At 37.5% G+C, this 19318-nt stretch overlaps 1 protein-coding gene across 1 annotated transcript in view; it reads left to right on the top strand.

Annotated features, from left to right (window-relative positions):
* DDR2 (discoidin domain receptor tyrosine kinase 2) overlaps positions 1 to 19318 on the top strand; it is a gene marked incomplete at its 3' end in the record, with an annotated part of 67751 nt that overhangs the window by 34390 nt on the left and 14043 nt on the right. Inside the window, exons 6-12 of the mRNA XM_081322493.1 lie at positions 1561 to 1657; positions 7241 to 7424; positions 7948 to 8191; positions 9864 to 9926; positions 12740 to 12870; positions 13529 to 13739; positions 15657 to 15880. Of these exons, the coding sequence (XP_081178619.1) occupies positions 1561 to 1657; positions 7241 to 7424; positions 7948 to 8191; positions 9864 to 9926; positions 12740 to 12870; positions 13529 to 13739; positions 15657 to 15880 (1154 nt within the window). The remainder of the gene's footprint in view (positions 1 to 1560; positions 1658 to 7240; positions 7425 to 7947; positions 8192 to 9863; positions 9927 to 12739; positions 12871 to 13528; positions 13740 to 15656; positions 15881 to 19318) is intronic.

Here is a 19318-nt window from a genome sequence, read left to right as displayed (position 1 = left end):
ATCATTGCAATGATTGATTGACACTCTAGTTTACTAGTGTCCGAATCCTAATTGTTTTGTATTAGTTCCAATGGTGCTTTTCCAAAAGGCAGCTGGACTATCTTGATTTTTTCTTTGAAAACATTTTGCTTCTCATCCAAGAAGCTTCTTCAGTGCTGAAGTCATATGTGAAATGGAAACAATTTAAAAGGCAGGAAACAAATGTACTATCTGTGCAGAGGCTGGATTTATTAAATTATGCAAAAAGAAAGAAGGTTTTAGTGTACTTTATAAGACTGAAATGGAGTTGCTTACAGCTTCCTTTCATTCCTGATATAGCACTAATAATTCCAGCTCAGTCAATAGTTCTGGAAATGGATGCATTCCCAGGCTTCAGGCTCTGTGGTTCTAAACTTTTCAAAGCTTGTCTTACTATCATCAATAACAAAAAACAAGAGTGACTTCTATGGAAGAAATGACAGGCTGCAGACGGCTCTGAAAAGAAAAACCAATGACTGCAGCAGAATGTAAAGCCTGTACACCAGCTTTTTGATAATTCCTCTCTGGACAAAGAGAGTACTTGAGATCACCCACATGTGCCCCAGACAGCTGCTCTTCATGATGAGACTGCAAGTTAGCAGTTTCCAGCAGATGTAGTGCTTTGAGAAATGAGGGAACAGCCATCTTGCTCAAATCGTAATTGGTGCCTTTGAAAGGACACTATATTTGCAAAATTTATCAGTTTCAGAAATTGCTTCTTAGCTGCTTTTCAGCTATTATGAACCTTTGGATTGACAGGTTTGACAGTAATGGAGGATTTCCTTCAATCCTTAGTGAAAGACAGTTTTAATTACAAGTTTAAGAACTTTAAAAAAATATTTTGAAATACAGCAAAAGGATAATTAAAACTTTAATTTTAGCAAAATGGATTAAAGGTCCAGATAAATTTGAAATAAGATTTTAGAATTAATTATAAATAATCCTTCCCATAGGAAAACTCAATATAAAAATTTTAAAATTGGACACTAGAGGGAACTAAAGATTATAATTAAAGGAAAAGAACACTTATACTTGACTTACAATTACAAAATGAAGCAAAATATTTCAACTGGACATATTGAATATTTTTGAACAATTTTATTATATTTCAAGCAGCTGAAGGAGGTTTCAATAAATGCATTAACTGTTTAATGCATTACACTAATTGATAAGGTACTTGCAGTGCTTTTTTTGTAAAAGAAAAAGGTGCCAGAACTCACACATGTCATACAACCCGCCTTGCCTACCCTACAAGGTTCCATCCAAAAAAGGTGCCGGAACTCCGTTCTGAGCGTTCTATGAGAAAAAAAGCCCTGGGTACTTGTAATCTGTCTTGCATATACCGTAACCTGTATTTCATAACCATCTTATTTTCCCTTCCTTCCCCCACCTCCAATTTAAACTTACATCAGTCTAGCCATTCCATGCATCTAAAGAAGCAAGCTGCAATTTACAAAGCTTACGCCTTTTAATAAAATGTGCTAGTTGGAAGAAACAAAAAAACAAAAAAACAAAAGTAACTCTGCTTCTATTCCTTTGCAGATGGATTGGTCTCATATAATGCTCCAGCAGGGCAACAATTGGTTCTCCCCGATGGCCATGTGATCTACTTGAATGATTCAATCTATGATGGTTATAGGTAAGTTCTCTATTCATATGTCCATTGAGGGAGAAGGAAACCTTTTAGACCATATCAATGTTTGATCAAAATTGTCCAGTGTTCAAATGAGAACAAAGTAAAATATAAAATGTAACTATAGTATTTTGCAGGAGATTTTTTGGCTCTCTGGCACCTTCATATAATTTTGATGATTAGGGAGAGGCCTTGTATTCAGTGTAACCATTCTTATTTCCAAAGCTCTCATATTTGTAAAAAACAAAAACAAAACTGCCACACTTGAATATCATTATGAATCTGGATAAATACAAAATATGCATTTGAAAAAAAACATTATGAGGTGGCAGGAACTGAAACCAAGAGATGTTACAATATAGATACAGACAGTTCTTGCTTAATGGCTGGTTGTTTAGCGACCTCCCCAAGTGTCGTGGCCCCAACCCCCGTGCCTGTCCTAACCGAGGAAGAGGACTCTGAGGATGATGGGGAGGAACTGGCAAGGCCTCCCTCTCCGGGACCCTCCTCTCTGGCAAGGCCTCCGAGAGGAGCAGGCTGGGAGTAGCCAGGCTGGGATGGAGCTCAAGCAGCTGCAGCAAATACAGTCTAGTGAAGATGACTCATGGCTAGACCCTCGAGAAAGACCCAGGGCCAAGTGTTTGCAGCAACGTAGGATGAGTAGGAGTCATTGAGCCACACCCCACAAGGTACAAAAGGGTGTGTGGCTGCTCTCAGAACTTTGTGACGAACAATTAATTCACCACAGCTTCTGGTCACGTCTGTCAGATTTCTCTACCTGTGTGAATCCTGGTCTGGATTTCGTGACTACTCTTCTTCATCTCTGCTTTTGGGTTTGTTTGTCTGGACTTTCTTGAAATTACTTGTTGGCAGTTATCTCATGTCAGCGAACATTTGAGACAACTAGCTTATTTTGGCTGACTGTGGTTAGCTTGCTGCCAAGACTTTATCGGACAGCAATTATATTGTAGTATAAAGAATTAACCCTTTTGTTTCATACCTGTTGTCTGGCTGTTTGTACCTTGAGGGAGGGGGAACAGAGGGAGGGGGAACAGAACACCAGGGTTACTTATTACCCAGCTTTGAAGTTCTAAAATGGCTGCCCCCCTCCTGCGCTCACGTGATCTCATTTTGGGCACCTGGAGGCTGGGCTGCATTCATACCCATTTGCAGCATACAGCAGTTATGTGACTATGATTTGCAACATTTTTTTGCTGGAAAAATTCCAGTTTCAGGCAAAAAAAAATGCCCCTTGGGGACAATAGGTTTGCTTAACTTACGTGTTTACTAAATGACCACTGCAAAAAAGGTCATAAAATTGGTCATGGTTCCAATAGATGAAACCCATCAAAAAAAACTTTGAGGCAAAATTCTTCCTTAAAGAATATTTTATTTAGGAAACAAGGTATCGGCACTACATAGTTGAACACAAAAACTAAATTCCCTTCCCCTAGATACAAAGTAACAAAGTGCAATTCCCACCCCCAATAAGCTGTCATAAATCACATTCTCCAATTAACTTAAAATGTGGGATTTCTCTCCAGCTCCTCGGCCAGCCAAAACGTTATCAGCTTGTCCTTAGGTTCCCATGAAACAGCGTTATTATTATGGCTAGCTGAGCTTTCATTCCAACTGCATATGATTTCTAAATACCAGAAAAAGGCTGTTAAAGGAAAGAAGAAAACGGCTGCATTTTCATCAGTTGTCAAAGCGGGAACATAGCAACGTTGACATTCGGCCCCCCCTTACAAAAAGGACAAATCCTGCAATTCAAACAAAATCATAGGTTAGGGGTTGCCCCTTGGTGTATTAGGGTGCTTCTCATAGAATTTACTAATGAGCCTGTTGGCTTTTACATCACTAGATTTTACCCAGGTGGCTTCAGACAATGGATATCCTTTCCATTGTAGTAAGTACTGTAACTTTCCCTTCAAAATTCTAGAATCAAGAATCCGTTTCACTTTATAATGAGTCTGTCCAGCTACCATGAGAGGGCCAGGTACCTTCTTGGGGAAGGTTGTAAGGTAGAACCGCAAAAAGCTTTCAGTAGTCTACAATAGAACACAGGGTGGATTTTCCCTAAGAGTCTGGGTAGCTTTAACTCCACCATGACTGGGTTAATTATTCTTACAATGGGGAAGGGACCTAGGTACTTCGGTCCCAATTTCTTACTGGGCAACTTAAGTTGTAAATACTTGATGGATAAGTAAACTTTTCCCCCAACCTGGAATGATCTTTGGGGTGCCCTCTTTTTATCTGCTTGCTATTTATATGTTTCAGAAGCCTTTTTCAGAGAAATTTTCGTTTTGTCCCAAACCTCCTCCCATCCCCTCACCCACTGATCAAGTGTTTGGGAAGCAGAAGGTCCCTGAGGATATTCGGGTATTGGGTTGAACTCTTTTCCTGTGGCAACTTTAAAAGGCATAAAACCAGTACTGCTGTGAACAGAGTTATTGTAAGCCACCTCTGCGAAAGGGAGGAGGTCAGTCCAGTTCATTTGCTGATAGTCCACATGGCATCTGAGATACTGTTCCACCATCGAGTTCGCTTTTTCAGCCACCTCATTCGTAGACAGGTGAAAAGCCGATGATAGTCCTTGCGATGAGCCAATTAACCTGAGGAAACCCCTCCAGAACTTGGTGTAAACTGCACCCCTCGGTCTGAGATTATCTGCTTTGGCATGCTGTACAGCTTGTAAATGTGCTTCAGAAACATCTTGGTTAGTCTTTGGGCTGACAGGAGTCCTTTGCAGGCAATGAAATGAGCCTACTTTAAAAATAGATCTATCACAGTCCAAATCACTGTATTCCCCCTACTTTCAGGTAATTCCACTATAAAATCCATGGCTGGGAAAGGTCTGCAACTGGTTGTAATAATCCAGGAGGTTTTCCCGGAATTCTTTTCATAGTGGCACATACAGCACAGCTCTTGACATCCCGTCTTCTACATCCCGTTTCAAACCCGGCCACCAAAATTGTCAATGAACCAGATGCAGTGTTTTTAAATAGCCAAAGTGTCTAGCTTGTTTCACATCATGACCGTGCTGGAGAGCATTGAGGTGGAAGATTTCGGGCAAATACAACTTCCCTCCTTTGTAAGCCAAACCATCCCTGCATGTCAAGGAGGTTAAATTGTTCTTGAACCATCGTTTGTTGAGTTCCTGTTTTAATTTTCTCACCCCAGGGTCGTTGGAGTTTGGGACTTTCGAAGATGGAGCTCTTTATGGTGATAGTTGTGAAGCAGCTTGCAGTGTAGATATGATTGCTTCATTAACCTCTTCACACTGGCTTTTGTATTGAGGCAATCTGGATAAAGTGTTAGCTAAAAAGTTTTTTCGCCCCATTATGAATTTCAGGGTGAAGTTAAATCGGTTAAAATATTGTGCCTACCGTACTTGCTTCGGGGACAGCTTGCAGGGAGTTTTCAGTGCCTCTAGGTTTTTGTGATCAGTCCATACTTCGAAAGGCACCGTGCTCCCTTCCAGGTAGTGCTGCCAGTTTAATAGAGCCCAACGAATTGCAAAGACTTCTTTCTCCCACACTACCCACCTTCTCTCGCAGTCAGTGAACTTTTTTGAGGTGTAGGACAGGGCTGCAGGATCCCCTCATGGTTCTTTTGTAATAATACAGCTCCGATGGCCACGTCACTGGCATTGGCTTGAATCACAAAGGGCTTCCCCAGACACGGATGCTTCAGGACCGGCTTGACCGCAAATAGTCTTTTCAGGTTTTCGAAAGCAGTTTGACAGTTCATAGTCCATGTCAGCAGCAGGCCCGGTCGTGGCTTTCCCCCATCTTTGCTGGTTTTTAACATGTCCATGAGGGGTAAAGCAATTTCAGCAAATGAGGGAATGAATTGTTGGCAAAAGTTGGCAAACCCCACAAAGCTTTGAAGCTGTTTGCGAGCCTTTGGGGGTTGCAATTTGATTACAGCTTTTACTTTACCAGGATCCATTTCAGTGCCCTCTACAAACCATTATTTTTAATTTCTTATCATTCTTGGCTATTTTTAATGTGATATTTAGAACATCTGGAAGTTGTTCGCTGACCAGAGCTGCTCTTTTGATGCTTTTGGGCCTTTTTGTTCTTCTTCTTATCTTCATTGCTTTTCTTTTGCCATTGTTATTTGCATTTCCCATCTTCCTTTGAATAGAATAATTGTCTTTTGTATCTGGAATACAAAGAACTTATCACTAAAGTAACCCAGAGGCAAAAAATAAATCTTTTAATGAACTGTAACAGCTGGCTTTCCCAGGTTCAAACAAAATTGCATAGAGTAAACTATGGTATTTCTCTTGGTTTATTTCAAAAAGAAACAAGTCTGGTTTCCTCACTGAGGTGGCAGATTAAACCAATAGCAGATGCAATTAAAAATGACCTAGTCCTAGTATAAAATGAGCAATACTTCCAGGATTTCAGATAGATGTTTCTCTACCTGTAATTGTACTTGTGTATGGCAAGAATTGATCCTGAGTTCTTCTGCATCCAGAATTTATACCCCTTTGAATAGGCCTTAGTATCAAAATCAGTTATAAAAATTCAGCAACCTTCTCTCCTTTTGTACCACTATATTCTTTCATCTACCACAATACTGTTTACAAAGGATTACTCTTTAGAAGTCTGCTTACTAGTTCAAGTATCATATGATGTCTGTACCAAAAGGTCTGCATTGGTTACTTCTGGCTTTTAAAGCCCAAAATGCCTTAGCACTTGCTAAGTTGGGGAGTCTATTGTCCCATTCCAGTTAATATCCATGTTAATTAGTTTTACTCAGTGGTGGGATTCAAATATGTGAACAACAGGTTCTCTCTGTGGATGCCGCTTCCGGAAGTCCATTCTGGGCCCGGGCAACAAAAAATTAGCTACCGGTTCTGCTGAAGTGGTGCGAACCAGCTGAATCCCACCCCTAGTTTTAGTACTAAAGTTTTCCATGTTAATTAGTTTTAGCACTAATTTTGTTTTAGCATGTTGGATTTTTAATTTGTTTAAGTGGTTAATCATCTGACTAGTTGCTTGAGTGAAAAGTTAGGACACAAACTGAATAATAAAATGATAACAAAAATAATAAATGTCCAGGCACACACATGAGTATGTTTAGCATTGATTCTCATGTATCATTTCATAAAAACCCTGCTTTACCTTATTCATGGAACTTTTTTCCAAACTAATAATGTAATTATTTGTTAAGATATTTAAGAGACTGAGTATAATCCTTCATAGCTGAATACATTTACATTATTTCTTTTTAGCATATCTAAAGCTAACCGCTGACAGATATTTGAATTTCCAAAAAATGTTTGTAGTATCTTTGCCATATGAAGACTTGTGAGAGCTGCAGTTGAAATCAAAACAAAAGAAGTGCTGTTTGACCAGGGAATTTCCTCCCTCTATTTTTTATCCAAAATAGACTTTCCACTGAGGATTCCATGCTTTAACTTCTGTTAAATCAGCCTACCACTCCATCCCATTTTAATTGCGGTTGGAAAAATCCCATTTCGCTGCCAATTTTGGACAAACTAATTTTGTTGAAATTCAGTAAGGAAATGCTAATCTTGTCCTCTTTTTTTTCCTTTCACATGTCTGCCATCAGCATGAAAGAAGGATTAGGACAACTAACAGATGGGGTTTCTGGCTTGGATGATTTCAGCCAGAGCCATGAATATTATGTATGGCCTGGTTATGACTATGTTGGTTGGAGCAATGAGAGCACCACAAATGGACATGTGGAAATCACCTTTGAATTTGACCGAATCAGAAATTTCACCACCATGAAGGTTAGTTGTCAAAATTAAAGATGCATTCAGAATTCCTTTCAGGTTGCCAGCTAAATACTATTTAGAGTGCATGGAGTGTTGAAGGATCCTCTCTATCCAAAATGATACCTATCTTTTTCACTGACTCCTTATCTCTATATAGTAATTTTTGTTTATGTGCAATTAAAAAAATGAAAACAGAAAATAGTGAATTTGCTCACCCTAGCCACATTCCTGTGAATTCAGAATATCCCAGGAACCATGGGCATATTAGTGTGGTCCCATAAGCATGAATACCAAGCTGGAATAGAGGTGAATTGAAACCCTTGAATTATATGAATTTGCTTTCCTAACTTGCTATTTCACAGACAGGCTGATTCTCAGCTGGAAAGTAGGGGCACATTATAGTATTCCAGCATACCTTATAGTTGCACATGGAGCAGTCACATCTGTAAAAAAACAAAAACGGAAACAGTTGGGACACATCATGGTTTCAGAGGAAAATAAACATGAATAGAATAGAATATCTATTTTTATTACGCAGGTTCATTGCAACAATATGTTTGCCAAAGGAGTAAAGATTTTCAAGGAGGTGCAGTGTTACTTCCGCTCTGATGCAAATGAATGGGAACCAAACACCATCTCCTCGTTACTGGTACTAGATGATGTCAATCCCAGTGCTCGCTTTGTAACAGTACCCCTTTTCCATCGGATGGCTAATGCCATCAAATGCCAGTTCTACTTTGCTGATACCTGGATGATGTTCAGTGAGATTACCTTCCAGTCAGGTATGATGAAGGGAATTCAGGATGTTAAAGGAAATGTAATATACTAAAATCACTGATATATTAATACACGAAAGGGGCAGAGATAGCCTCATCTGAGAAGTTACTTATCAATAAACTCTGGAGATAAAGTTACAGATTATTTATTCATCAAATTTCTGTGCCATCACCTAAGTGATTCTGTGTGGTTCACAAACAGCAATGGTGGATTTTATATTGGATTCTAAGAATTAGGGCTTACTGCAATGTTACTATCTTGCCTTTTCCCCCAAGATCTTTGGCCCTCTCAAGGAGACAAAATAGGAAAATGTTTTAGTAAATAATATAGACCAAAACAATTTTTCCTTTTGAGTTGTACAAAGAATTTGCTGAACTAGGCATCCCAATGGATGCTCAGCATGCAGGTCAGTCTGACATATATCACACTTGCTAGGCTTCCATAGATAGCAGTCACTGTTTTTAATCAACGTTGATAGGAGATTTCCTTATTTATTTGCTTGCTGAGGCTTCTATATTGCTTAATTCCCACAGGCTCTGAGCAATTGGGAAAACAAAGCCATAACAGAGGGTTTAAAAAATTTAGTTGCACAAAACATTCCCAATCACCATACTATAATAGAACCACACACAAAGGTAGACTAAAACTTCATTTCCCTGTATATTTTCCTGAACAGTCTTTGCAGCCCTTTGAAAGTAAGCAATAGATGTGGGTAAATAATTGTCATACTTCGCAAAATAAGTAACAGAGATTGCCTAGCTGCTGTTTATTATTAATATTATTATAAGAATTTATTTGCTTTCTCATAAATATAATATTTTAGTGTAACATTACAGAAAATATTAGACTAATATGATACAAAATGTTTGACACACATTTTTTAGTTTAAATTCCAGCATAAATCTCTTCAGTGTAATAAAGTTTATATAGTCAAATTACTGAGTTGTGAATAAAAACAAAATAAGATGATTCTATTTTAGACTGTAACTAAAGAAAATTACATTCTAAAGTTCTTAGATTAAAGTATTTAAAGACAACCTATTGGGAAGGGAACTTGTCCCCCTTTTTGAAAAAAAAAATAATCCTAGATTCCCCCCCCTTTCTTTCTTTCTTTTTCTTTCTTTCTTTCTTTCTTTCTTTCTTTCTTTCTTTCTTTCTTTCTTTCTTTCTTTCTTTCTTTCTTTCTTTCTTTCTCATTTTTCTTTCTTTCTTCCTCCCTTTCTTTTCTTTCTTTCTTTTTTAGTTCAATTTAATTCAATTTAATCTTAGAACCGCAATGCTGCTTTCAGGTGTTGTTTTTTAGTTTTGCAAGAGATCCTTTCTAAATTCACACCAAGTTTTGAACTGGCAATCGGTTTGCTAGATTTATTTTATTTTTGATTGCATATTCTCTTCAATTAGCACATGGAATATTGTTATCAGTAATAATGCTTAGTCCTTAATTGTCCCTGAAGAAAACAGATTTATATTCAGTGCATTTATACCTTTACACCTTGTTTTTCTAACAAGCATATGCATTGCAAAGTCAGATGCAGCTTGAAACATACAGCTTTGGATTTGATATCCAACGTATTTGAGCTCATTCAAACTGGATTCCTGTCTAAACCAAAAGTTTGCAACTGTCTCTACTATGCTATGAATATCAGTAATGTTTTTTTTCTTTTTCATTTTTCTTAGATACAGCTATGTACAACAGTTCTGGAGCCCTTCCTGAGTCTTCAATGACGCCCACTACCTATGGTATGTATGAGGCTTGCTATGTCAGGATCTCTAAGCAATATCCATAAATATATTTTTATTGAGTGCCATCAAATTTGTTTGTGTGTGTGTGTGTATGTGTATTTATATACATGATTCCCTCTCCCCCCGTAGCAGGTTTCTTCTGGCAAGAGTGAATGCTACTGAAGGTGAAAGGGAATATTTTTTTAAATTGGTGCTTTGAAATTTGGTATGTCCCCTTTGGCAGCCATTTTTCAGAAGTACTCATAGAACTTTCTTAGTATATGGCATGCTGTATGTTATGACTTGTGGTTATAACTATAAGTTTATTTACTTACATTCCCAACATTCAGTACGAGTCTCAGAAATTGTTCACCACTCTTGCGCTAGCTTGAAATGTGCAACATCATAGGAAAAATAATTAGTTGTCCAGGCTACCTTTTCAAAGATGCTTAATGGATATTCCCAGAATCAGTGTCATTGGGTATGCAATTAAGTGTGCATGTTTGTGTATAAAACTGAGTAGTAATAGGATAGTGTTTATAAAACTAGAAAAAGCTTAACAAAGGAAAAATAGAACAATGTCCACATATTAAAGAAATACAGATATGAAAACATACAAACTTACAAGGTATTGTAGGGATTCTGTTGTCAAAAAAGGACATTCTAATTCTAATTGCTGGATTCCAACTTTAAGTCATTGTCATTTAGGTTCTCAAAATCTTTTTCTTTACCACCTTCATTCTTTCACTTCTATTTTGCTTCTGTTCTTTACTATTTCTGATGCCTTCAATAGTAACTCTCCGCACCTCTGTAAGGAAATCTATCTTTTTCTTGGGAACCATTCCTGCATGAAAGGTTTATAGCCCTTAGACAGAGGTTTTCTACTACCAAGAGGTAAGTAAAATATCAAATGCTTAACAAATTAAATGTAAAGAGACAACAAAATGTTATGCAGAGAGTTTACAAATCTATTCCATTCAATTATGATATCAGAAGTTTCTAGGACTAAGGAGGCACTAAATCTCCTCATTTTCCCTTGGCCTGTCCCCCCATGACAAATGATTTAGCTTCTGAGAAAAGAATCTGAAACAAAATGCAGTAGGGTGGTTTATTGAGTAAGAAGTAATTATGAAGTAGTTTGAATTTGAAAGCAAAAAAAGTGCTTCAGAGAGTATGTGGGCACATACATAAGCCCTGTCAACCACAAGCATTTTTTCCCAGGACTCAAATTGAGGACAGCCATGTGATTCCCATGCAGTTCCTTTCTATACCTCTATTTTTATTCCTGGAAGATAGAATTGTTCCAGAAAATATTTAACAAATACATTAAAACATAGGTAACCCGAACAGTATTTTAAAACTTAATAATAAAAGGTCCTTTTGATGCCAAAAGAATAGCATAGTTTCAGTCCTTGAGGGAAAGTCTCTCCCGTGCTAAACTAAAACAGCAAAGCTTTTAACTGCAGTGGTCGCTGCCATATCTTCAAAATCTAGTATCTTGGGAACCAGATTGGTGCAATTATTACAGCATCAGGACAGAAACTGGGAGACTGTGAATTCTAACCCCACCTTAAGCACAAAACCATTTGCATGACCTTGGACCAGTCATTTTCTCTCATCCCCAGAAAGGAGATGCTAGTAAATTACTTCAGAAAAACCTTGCCAAGAAAACTGCAGGGACTAGTCCAAGCAGTTGTCAAGGAGTCAAACATTGACTCAAAGGCACACACTTCCTCTCTGAAAAAAACCCCTTAATTTTAGGGCAATTTTATGCAGTAAAGCATAGTATGTCAACTGTCTTGGCCCCAAGTTGCTTCTGGATTTAAAAAATAAAAATAGTACCTGAAATTATGCTTCAAACAAAGAACATAAAAATGAACATTTTGAATGATGCTGTTCCGTTTTTAGCTTATCACTAATACTAACCCCAGCACTGTGTTAGCATGATTGGACTAGTTTCGATATTAATAATTGAACATCTCTTTACACTTGGTGGCTTGTGCAGCTGTCACTTATGTGATAGATTGTGTACAGCAGACATGTCAAACTTGCGACGTTACATGACATCGCGCAGCGTATCGGGAGTTTTGCCATTGCCGGCAATGAGGTGGGTGCGGTTTCTGGATGACATGTCCGGCCCGTGGGCTGGCAGTTTGACATCCCTAGTGTACAGTAATTGTCATCTATTTTAATTCAAAAATTCACATAAAAAACTATAATCATTATGGTAAGAGAAAATTGTATTTTTCTAGTTAATAAATAATAAATTACACATTATTATTATGTGGCACAGTGGTTAGAATGCTGTATTGCAGGCTAACACACTGCTCACTGCCAGGAGTTTAATTCTGACTGGCTCAACATTGACTCAGCCTTCCATCTTTCCAAGGTTGGTAAAATGAGGACCCAGATTGTTGGAGGCAATATGCTGACTCTGTAAACCACTTAGAGAGGGCTGCAAAGCAGTGTGAAGCGGTATATAAGTCTAAGTGCTATAGCTATTGCTATTATTTATTTAATTTATAATATACATTGTATAATTGTATAGCCATCCACCTCCCACAAAAAGGAAATGTTATCAATGACTGATGAGAAATTGCAATACTCTTATGACAGAAAGACTTGCTTCAAAATAGACATCAGGATCCTGTTCGCTAATATGCATTTACACTGCCTTGCACTTTAAAATGTCTGGTAAAATACTAATGGTAATTTGGAGGAAGAGAGGAATGGAATCCCACAAGTGTTGGCAGCTAGCGGCTATCCTGTCTTTGTTTTCATCATTTCACCTAAAACCTACACTACACAATTATCCTTGTCTCTTCTAACAGATCCTACTCTCAAAGTGGATGACAGCAACACTCGCATCTTAATTGGCTGTTTAGTGGCAATCATCTTTATCCTTTTGGCCATCATTGTAATTATTCTCTGGAGGCAGTTTTGGCAGAAGATGTTAGAAAAGGTAAGATTACAGGCAGATGCCAGGAACGCCCATATCATAAATGAGATGAATTTCTGGTTTAATGGCTAGAGCTCAATATTATTATTGAAATTGGCTAATGAAATTAACTTCTGGTTTAAAGGTTATTAATAAAAATTGGGAAGTAAATGGGTCTGTGTGTGCATGCATGTGCATGCTCATGCATATTTTTATGTACACATCTGGAAAGATATGCCAGATTACATATGGTAGTTGGGACACTGTATCCAATGGAAGGACAAAGCACTGTTAATTGCAAAACCCAAAATCTGGATTGAAATAAATTCAGATGCGTGAAGACTGTTGGAAATGTCCCCAGTCTCTGTAATGTAGTATTAAGGGTGTTGTGCTATATTAAATATATCATCTAGAATTAATTGTATTCACTGAAGTATTTTTTTATTCTTTTATATTGTAATTTCTGTTTGCAAATATCCTATACGTGTGAACAGAAGAGTACGCAAACACGAAAAGTGACCCATTAAAATCTCTGTATCATGGCAAGTTTCCAGGTTGTTTCACATAAATATCATTTGAACAGAGATGCCACCTTAAGTTAGAATCTGCCCAATAATATACTCTGTCACTGATCAATTTATAGTGAATACGATCAGCATATGAATTTTCTTTTGATTTCTAGGCCTCTCGCCGGATGCTGGATGATGAAATGACGGTGAGTCTCTCTCTACCCAGCGAATCCAATATGTTCCACCACAGCAGCTCCACACCATCCAGTGAACAAGAATCAAACTCCACTTATGACCGCATATTCCCCCTTGGAGCTGACTATCAAGAGCCATCGCGACTGATCCACAAGCTTCCTGAAATCATCTCAGGGGAAGATGAGGCAGGTCAGATTGGTCAATATGTGTAAAGAGACTGTGAACAAATTCCCACTTCTACTAGAATAATCTAGAATAAGAAAATGGCTGTTGTGATTATACATGTGCAGCATGAGATAAGAGATGGATGGATGGATGGATGGATGGATGGATGGATGGATGGATGGATGGATGGATTGCCTGAATCTTGTGGGTTGCGTATCCCCCTTCTATCTGTCACCAGCTGTAATTGGAAGAGAAACATCTGCCAATCATAGTTCTGATGGGGCTGGACTGGAAGACTCTTTTTATTATATCTAGGCCGTATCATTTCTTCCCAGCCCATTCTGTTACACTCTGAGCCAAATGATTTTTGTTTTAAAAAAATAAAAATGATGAAGAGAGATAAGTAACAAAGAGCACTTTTATTTAGGATTTCTCTTGCCTTCCTTATATTTTTTTCCTGTCCTTAGGCAGCACATGCTGGCTTCTATATATTTTGTTCAAAGGCATTGTTCAAAGGCATTTTGTTCAAAGGCTTTTTTAAAACTGTTTTTAACCTTTTGTGAACATTTACTTAATTTCTGAAGGGAAAACATTCTAAGGGGTTTTTTTTGTAATTCTTTAAAAAAGATCACTATCAATAAAGATGAATATATGGTAGCAAATGTGGATTGTGATAGAAGAGTCTCACAAAATAATATGAACAACTAAAAAGCCCTATCCTGGGTCATTTCTAGTGAAGATGCATAGCAGTGCCTCAAGTAAGAATGCTAACAGGAAAAAAAGAAATCCTGATAGTCTCTAGATTGTTTTGAGCTTGGAAAGTTAAAAGGAATGGCTGATTAAAACATACAATATTCATATCCACATATAATTCCATATACATTCATATAATTAAGAAAAACAATACAAATAACATGAATTAAGAAAAAGAACATTTAACTTGTGCAGTTAAAGCTAGCTATCAAATTCAGTTTTACTTGTTGAATAATTTAGAATCAGCACAGCCCTATGTCTTATTTAAATATCGCCCACAGTTAGCACTTAAACTTTGTGTGTGTGTGTGTGTGTGTGTGTGTGTGTGTGTGTATATGTATGTGTATATATGTATGTGTATATATGTATGTGTATATATGTATATATGTTTTCTGAGGTTTTTGCGGGTGTTTGTATGTAGAATTGTAAAATTGGAGGTATCAGGGCAACGTTTTGACGAAATCTCATCTGTCATCCTCAGGCTGGTGACTTCAGCTTCGTTCTTCTGGGAGAAGTGTGTGATAGTGGCTGTTTTTTTCTTTTTTTTTAAGAAAATGTATGTATGTGTGTATGTATGTATGTATATATCACTGCACAGTGCTTCACAGCCCTCTCTAAGTGGTTTACAGAGCCAGCATATTGTGCCCAACAATCTGGCTCCTCATTTTACTGACCTCAGAAGGATGGAAGGCTGAGTCAACCTTGAGCTGATGAGAATCGAACTGCCAAACTCCTGGCAGCCAGCAGTCAGCAGAAGTAGACTGCAGTACTGCATTTTAACCTCTGCGCCACCACAGCTCTTAGTTAGTCTGATTGATGTTTATTTTTCTCCATTGCTTGCCTGGAGTTCCTTCTTTTGGCAGTCCTTTGTGTCCTGCAGCATCAGGCAGGCTCTCTTTCCAGACTTCTCCTGTTCTCACTGTTAATTGTTCTCATTGTTCTCCTAATAGTGAGAACAATTAACCAGTGGAACGCTTGCCTTCAGAAGTTGTGGGTGCTCCATCACTGGAGGCTTTTAAGAAGAAACTGAACAGCCACATGTCTGAAAAGGTAGAGTCTCCTGCTCAACCAGGGGGTTGGACTAGAAGACCTCCAACTCTGTTGTTTTGTTATTCTGAATTACCAACCATCAAAGCTCAGGATCTTCTTCGCTGAGATTCTCTTGTCTCTGATCTTCTCTCTTCTTAGGCTGCAGTGGGATCACCAAGCCAACCCAGCCAAATGGAGCCGAAGGGGTTCCCCATTATGCAGAAGCAGATATTGTGAACTTGCAGGGAGTCACAGGCAGCAACACCTATTCTGTCCCTGCAATCACCATGGACTTACTCTATGGCAAAGAGGTGGCTGTGGCCGAGTTCCCTAGGAAGCTGTTGACTTTCAAGGAGAAATTGGGAGAAGGACAGTTTGGGGAGGTGAGAACTTGCTCCACTGGTTCTTTATAGTAGATTTATCTGCAAAATCTGGGTGGAAATAAATGATAAAACTGATGCAAAATTTGTGCTATAGCAAATCATTATTTCTTTGTTTTCAATCATTGTATATTTGCAATGGGTAAGGAATTCTGCTTCACTGGGGGTTGTTGTTGTTGTTGTTGTTGTTATTATTATTATTATTATTATTATTATTATTATTATTATTATTATTATTATTAGATTCTTGGTACCAAAAATAAGTATAATAATAATTTTTGATCTAAAAATCCTCAGTGACCCCCCCCCTTGGGGGGGTGTTTAGAAGTCTCACTTTAGATTATGTGAGTTTGCCCCTCATTATAAACATACATCTATGTCTTTCAATCTAGCAAGTAATTACCATTCCCTGGCAGGATTCCCTCACTATTAACTCAATTGAACAGTACCAGTCTTTACAACATTTGGTTCCCTGGCCACCAACAGTTACTTTTGTCCAGTATGGTGTAACAAGCCATCTGTGAGCATTTCTCTCAATTTTTTGTACCCCTGGTAATCTATAATTTAAAAAAGTGCAGCTAGCAATGCTTGTAAAATAATCACTGTATTGCAATACATTACTAGCTTAGGTCTTGGATAAAATAAACTTTCTTCTCCTTCCAATTCAATCAGCAACTAAAATCCAGTGAAAGCACTAGTAATATTTGAATATGATTAAACTTATAATAATCTTTCTCCCCTGCAAATGTTTCATACTCTAAACAAGAATTACAGGAGCCTTCTATGGGAGAAGAAAGAAAATTATGTGCTAAAGTACTGGGCTAAACTCCAACAGCTGTAACAAATAAAGATGCCTGCCTGTTTTGGCATTTCATTTCCTGATCCTCAGCAAAATTTAGCCTAGCTATTGACACCAATTTAATCTCTCCTCAATCTTGGGACAGAAACTTCCATGGCCTACTCAATACATCTCCATAGGCTGATTCTTATGTTCTGCCACCAGATGACCCCCCTTCTAAATGGTCTTCAACCTGAACTCAGAAGTTTTTAAAAAATAATTTTTCCACTGAAAAATAACAAAGTCCCTAGCAAAGATGTAATTCTACCAGAATTTTTAAAATTTAATCCTGCTTGGTGGGCATCTGTACTAGTCCCTCTTTTTCTGCCACAAATAGTCCTTACAATTTCCCAAAGAATGGCGACTTCTGGTTTTGCATCACAATGAGACAGGTGCAGGGAAGCAAGCCTCTGCTTCCCACATCTGATTTCGCCCTGCTGGGGGTCCAAAAAGGGCCTAAAGTCACCCAGGAGAGGCAATGAAGAAGGAGGGGACCCTCATCAATCGCGGTGAGGTGGCAGCTGAACCGCTGGATCTGAGGAAGCCCTCTAAACCAACAGGTGAAAGACTGGCTGCAAGCAAGCAGCCAGTCGGAAGCTACTGACAGCCGGGGAAAAAAAGCATGACCAAACAGAAAAGCATCGTGTCTGGAACTGGGTGCGACTAGCTTTCCTGCTGTATAACTGTAAAAACCTTCTTTAAAAAAAAATATCCCAGGAGCAGTTGGGGGCATTTTTTTTCCTAGCACCCCTCCCACTAGAAGTAGTGGCAGCTCAAAACCTTTGGGAGACAGTACAAAACTAACTTTGAAACTATTTAAAGTGTTAAGACTGAAAAATTTGGGTGATCTAAGAACATTGAAAACTTTATTATTTTCTTTTTCCCTTTTTTGGAAAAAATACCAAACAGAGCTTTTAAGAAATAAGTCCTAGTTGAAGATAGACCTTTCATAACATCTAGTGGTAGAATAAAGGAACAGCACTAATATTTTGTTTTTTATCCGGCCTGGAGGAAATGACCTTGGCTTGAAGCCCAGACAGAGATAGCATACTAGACTCTTTGATGTGTCTGAGCTTCTCAACCTTGTAGATTGCATCTGGAAAAGGGAGGAAAAAACTTATTGGGCTGTTTTTTCTGTATGATGAATTATAACAATATACTACTTTAAAGCCATCTGGCTTTTCTGGATTACAAATACTATTGGTGCTGCAGTGTTAAGAATTACCTAGAGACAGAGGAAATTGGATTTTTGTATTTTCCTTGGTAGAGGCCTTGTGGATTACTAACTTGGAATAGCAAAACCTTAAGGAGTACAAACTTGGGCTGTTTTTTGGATTTTTGGATAACTGGTGTTAAAAGACAAAGCTAAAAGTGAATTATAATTTTTCTCCCTGCTACTGCCTCCCTTTTCTGGAGGGGAATGAACTGGATAAGAGGCCACCTATCTTCAAGAACTATTTAGAGACAAGGGAAATCTGACTCATGGCCCTCTTCTTTTGCCAAACATCTTTCCCAATCAATATATTCAGTTGAATCAAAGAGTCCATAATCCTGCAAATGTTATTGTAGATATAAGAGGCAAATCAAGCAATATGTCTTTGTAAAAAGATTTTGCCCCTTCATATTCATTGAAGATCCTGTCTTTTCTTTCTCTCTTAGTTTCTCTCATCATCCCTTGTCTCCCCATTTCTCCCAACAGCTCTGCAATCCATTTTGTCAAATCTTTTTTCTTATCCTGAGATTTATCTTGTGGTCTTAGAGTACAAGTTATCTTTTCCATGTCCAATGTTTCTTGTAAGTCCTTCTCCACTTGAGTCAAGTCATACTTCCTTATATTATTAGGTTTCATCTTTAAATCTCTTTCCTCCAATTTATATTCAGTTATCTGCTTTATCTTCTCCCTCTCCATTATTATCCTCTTGAGAGTTCTTTTGCCATGAAGTCAAATTGGAGATGGATTCATTTATACTTTTAAAATTATTTAAAATATTTAAAAATTGAAAACTTTTTTGAATATGGTTGAAGAAATAGAAAGATTTTAGCTTAAGAGGGATGAACCCCCAAGTATTCTTTCTTTTTTCTTTTTTTTACTTTGTTTTCTGATATGAGAAATATAAAAACATTTGGAATGGTCAATATAAAGAAAATGTTTTAGATTTTTAAATGTAATTGACTTTCAGAAAATTCCAATGGATAATTTAAAATAATGTTTTGAATAGAGTTAAAATATTAGATGATTGGATTTATTAAATGGAACATCTAAAGATTAAACATATGTTTAATTATGGGTAAAAAGAACAGAAAATTTTGGAGATAAATGTATATTAGTTTAAAAGGGATATGTATTTTAAGTAGTATATTTTTTTTATTCTTTTCTCTCCTTTTTTCCTTTTTTGTTTTGTCTTTTTTTTTACTCTTTAAGACATGAGAAATGTAAAAGTGTTGGGAGGCCTATACGAGGAGAATAGCTTTAAATACTTAAATGTAATTAACCTTGAGAAAATCTTAACCAGTAAGAATGTTTTGAACATTGTAGGGAAAACAAATTTAAATAAGAATTGTAAACAGGATTTATGATGAGGCATCCAAGATGACCAGATAGA

This window comes from Vipera berus (assembly GCF_964194415.1).
Source record: "Vipera berus genome assembly, chromosome: 3".
NCBI classification, from domain to species: domain Eukaryota; kingdom Metazoa; phylum Chordata; class Lepidosauria; order Squamata; family Viperidae; genus Vipera; species Vipera berus.
Note: the sequence above shows the minus strand (reverse complement) of the source record. Positions and strands in the feature narration are given on the sequence as shown.